We start from the raw sequence: 4175 nt of genomic DNA, 5'->3' as shown, positions 1-4175 counted from the left end.
CTCAGTCCAACCATGACCTTACCTTCAACATCTCAGCATTGAACAATTCTAAGTTGTCCCATCATCGAGGCGATTTTTCAAACAATTGGGCTATTTTCACGCTCTGAGAATGCCACTGGTGGTTCTTCAGAATATTATTAATCCATAAAATAAGTTGCTTTGTATTATAAATTATAATATCCAGTATGTTTAGCGTCATGTGTGAATAATTCATATGTTCGAAAATGACATAATGGCACTAAAAGGAATTCTCAAAGATGTCCGTTTATCACCTGGATGTCAGTGATTCAAAACAGTAGGCGATATATTTTGTGGTGGTGTCTAGTCTTTTTATTGTGAAATATTATTAGAGAACTTTGAAACTCTAAATTTTTAGTCAATAGAAGTGAGGTTGTTCCCAGAGAAAACTCTCTTTACACACCATTAAAGTAAGTTTAAACCACATTTATTAGGGTTTGTCTGGCCCTTTATGTTTTTCTCCTTGGGTCTCGACAATGCTCCATGAGCAGATTGTGGTTTTTGTAGTTGTTTCCATCCATCTCATTGTTGGTCACCATTTTTTGGAAGACTGTCCTCTTCATTGAGTTGAATCTTCCCTTGATGCATGCTTAATAAAGATTAAAGTTCATTTTGATTCTATCTGATTTCAGTTTAAGACTTTTCTTGACTGAAACAAAAGTTAGTGTCAACCATATAAGTTGTGTTTAGCTAGACCTTCGTACCCTCTCCCTGGGTCTTCTGGATTCTCAATGAAACGTTTAGGACTTCTGTGGTTGCCATTATCTTCTTCTTTTCCCTTTACCTTTTCTGGGTCTTCTTGTGTTGGGTCTTCTTATAATATGTCCATAATTAAGATTAATGTTCATTTTGGTATCTGCTTTGAGTTTAATGTTTGGCTTGACTATACCAAGCATTGAGTCAGTTTCTATCAAATAAATTGTTTGTCTAGACTTTTCTGTTTTATTCTTGGGTCTTTGAACTTCTAAAATGGCTGATTTTGTTGTTGGTCATTGTCTTCCTCTTTTCCTTTCACTTTATCTCATCAAAATGTAATACTCTATTAAGTTGGGTCTGCTCAGAATATGACCATAATTAAGATTAATGTTCATTTTGCTATCTGCTTTGAATTTAATGCTTGGCTTTTCTATACTAAGCATTGAGTCAGTTTCTATCAAATGAATATCATTTGTCTAGACCTTCCGGCCTTTTTTCTTGGGTCTTCAGGCTCAGTTGCTTCTATTGTTGTCACCATTTATCTTGTTGTTTGTCAGTGTCTTCCTCCATCTCATCCACTTCTTAATATTCTTGTTTGGGTGGGCTATAGGTATTGACTACTGCCAAGTATGACCGAGATACATTTGAGAAGGATGGCGGCAAACTGGAAGTTGTAAAGAACTTCAACCTACTCAAATCGGTGATAACTCAAGATGCAGCGACGACACCAGAAGTCAATAGGAGAATAGCTCTGGGCAAATCAACAATGAAGTCACTGGACCAGGTCTTCAAATAGAGGAATATTTCACTGGTGATGAAGACAAGGCTCGTACATAGTCTGGTCTTTTCTGTGGTAACATACGGATGAGAAAACTGGATGTTAAAGAAAAAAGACAGAAGAAGAATCGACATCTTCGAAATGTGGTGCTGGAGAAGGATGTTATCAATACCATGGATGGCAAAAACAACAAGCCAATCAATTTTGGAACAAATCAAGCCCAACATGTCACTCGAAGCAAGGATCACCAAGCTACGACTTGACTACTTTGAACACATCATACGAAGAGAGCAATCACCGGAGAAGGAGATCATGGTCGGAAGAATAGAAGGAACAAGGGGAAGGGGAAGACCAGCAACCCGATGGCTTGATATTATCAAGATAACGACGAAGAAAACCCTGGTTGACCTATCTAGGCATGCAAAAGATCGATCTTCCTACAGAGCGTTCATTTATCAAGTCGCCATGGCTCAAGACTGAACCGAAGGCCTTTAAATAAAAAATAAATCTTGATTGCGTTAGGACTTTTCATGATGTGTCCATAATATTGTTAGGCAGCGCAAGCGTGCCCCTCGTGCTTCCAGGCATACTCCGGCTCCTCGGCGGGCTGCCTCTCGCCGCTCTCTGGTTGTGAGGGGTGTCGCCTTCAGGGGGTGGGTCCAGTGCGAGGCCCCACCGTGCCCATGTAATCTGTTCCAGGGGACGTGACTCAGGGCAGGGTATGGTGGAGAGGCGGGATGCCGTCACTCCCAGCACTGACGCTATTCAGGGGTCCCGGGACGCCGGGTTCCCCAGCATCAGCTGTTGCCAGGAGACATGGGACGCTATTCCTCCGTGTTCAGGTATGTGGTGTAGCTCTTTGGTGAGTGTTTCTTTGGTTTGTATCCGGCTTTGGTGTTTGGTGTCCTCTGGTTAATACATCCCTGTTTATGCTCCCTGACCTTCCAAGTTTGTTTGGCTTATCTCTGCCTTTCCAGTATAGTTTATTGGTGTGTTTGACCCAACTGTGGCCTATGTGCCCAGCCACCAGCCACCCCACTATTGGCATTTGGGAAGGGCTCTGAAAAGTCCGCCTCCCTTTACTGGGAGCGGGTGAAGAGTACCCGGGCCCTCAAGAGTGTGCTTTCGTGTGACAGCTTGTGCCAAATGTGTCTGGCATATTGCTATTGCTGGCCTTCAGTCCGATCATCTCACCACTACTCAAGAGTTACAAATATGATATTTGATCACACTGATCATTTGTACTTTCTTAGTTTTGTTAACTAAGTCATGAACCACCATCTATTTCTCAATAGTTCTTCAATTACGATTTTCATGTCGTGAAAATAATTAAATTCTATATAATTGATTGTTTATTTGGATAAAAACTATAGATATCACATTTTTTTCTCTTCTTTTTTGTTTTAGGATCCTACGTTAATTCAGATCAACATGGAAAATGCATTCAACATCAGCAAAAATCTGCTCCTTCTGGGACTTGTGGAGATGGAAGGACTAAAATATCTGTACTGTGTCCTGTCTATTGTCCTATATTCATTCATTGTACTCCTAAGTATTCTTATTGTTTTTGTCATATTCGCGGATACAAGGTTACATGAACCTATGTACATCCTCATAAGTAATCTGCTCCTCAATGGCATTTTTGGCAGTTCGGTGCTTTTCCCGAAGCTGATAATTGACCTCAGCACCTTATCCACGACCATCACTTATGGTGGCTGCATTGCACAAGCTATGTGTGCTGCTTTGTTTGCCCTTTGTGAAATGAGCACTTTTTCCATTATGGCGTATGACCGATATTTGGCCGTTTGTCACCCGCTGAGATACGGCATCTTGATGACTAATGAGAAAGTTTTAAACTTCTCCATTGGATCATTATTAGTGACCTCCATACTTGTGCTCATTGCAATTATCCTCACGTGGAATCTTTCTGTGTGTGGGAACAAAATTAACAACATTTTTTGTGATAATATGTCCATAGTTGTCCTCTCCTGTGTGGACTCTTCCATAAGTCAACTCTTCTCAGCTTCTGGGACCATCACCTACTTGGGTGTCACTGTTTTTGTCACCATTTTCTCTTATCTGCAGATATTTCTTGTCTGCTTGAAAATATCAGGAGAATCCCGCCAGAAAGCCGTCCACACCCTGGTCACCCATCTACTCAACTTTTCTATCTTTTTAGTTGGAGTCTTATTTGTTTTCATCAGGTACCGGCTGGGCAGTGTGAAGCTCCCGGTTATCATCCACGTCCTCCTGTCGGTTACTGCTATCATCGTTCCACCATTGTTCAACCCCTTGATATATGGAGTCCGAACACACGCCCTGAAGATGAAAGTTATTCTTTCTTTACAGAAAATTCTCAGTTGGCTAAAATGGACTAAAATACATAAGCACTCTATACCTATATCTGTCATAAGTAACAACTGAGCAGATGCTTCCTACCGGAGCTGGAATAACAAGCACACATACAATAAAAAAGGTCATTATTAGGTATAAGGTATTTGCTTCTCCGGTTTTCATGGTTTCCTAGTGGTGACATCTTTGCGATTTTTTTCTCGGAAAGTTTACACAAAGGATGAGAAGTGTTAGTCATCAGAAATTGAATTTTTTTTTGACAGCTAAAAGGCTACAATCTGCTGTAGGGATATCTTTTTTTTAGATGCTTCAGGGCATGCCAGGCAAATCA

At 40.8% G+C, this 4175-nt stretch overlaps 1 protein-coding gene across 1 annotated transcript; it reads left to right on the top strand.

Annotated features, from left to right (window-relative positions):
• Positions 1–2914: 2914 nt before the first annotated feature.
• On the top strand, positions 2915–3916 carry LOC141242612 (olfactory receptor 5J3-like). Its single transcript, XM_073668852.1, has one exon. It carries the CDS (start codon positions 2924–2926, stop codon positions 3914–3916), a length of 993 nt encoding a protein of 330 aa, XP_073524953.1. The 5' UTR covers positions 2915–2923.
• The last annotated feature ends 259 nt before the right edge of the window (positions 3917–4175 follow it).

The sequence above is a fragment of the Phyllobates terribilis genome, unplaced genomic scaffold (genome assembly GCF_046119375.1).
Source record: "Phyllobates terribilis strain yellow unplaced genomic scaffold, ASM4611937v1 Scaffold_2__4_contigs__length_985480577, whole genome shotgun sequence".
NCBI classification, from domain to species: domain Eukaryota; kingdom Metazoa; phylum Chordata; class Amphibia; order Anura; family Dendrobatidae; genus Phyllobates; species Phyllobates terribilis.
The sequence above is the reverse complement of the archived record's forward strand: the minus strand, read 5'-3'. Positions and strand labels throughout refer to the sequence as shown.

Coding starts and splice junctions, on each gene's coding strand:
- LOC141242612 (XM_073668852.1), top strand. CDS start 2,924: ATGGAAAATGCATTCAACATCAGCAAAAATCTGCTCCTTCTGGGACTT.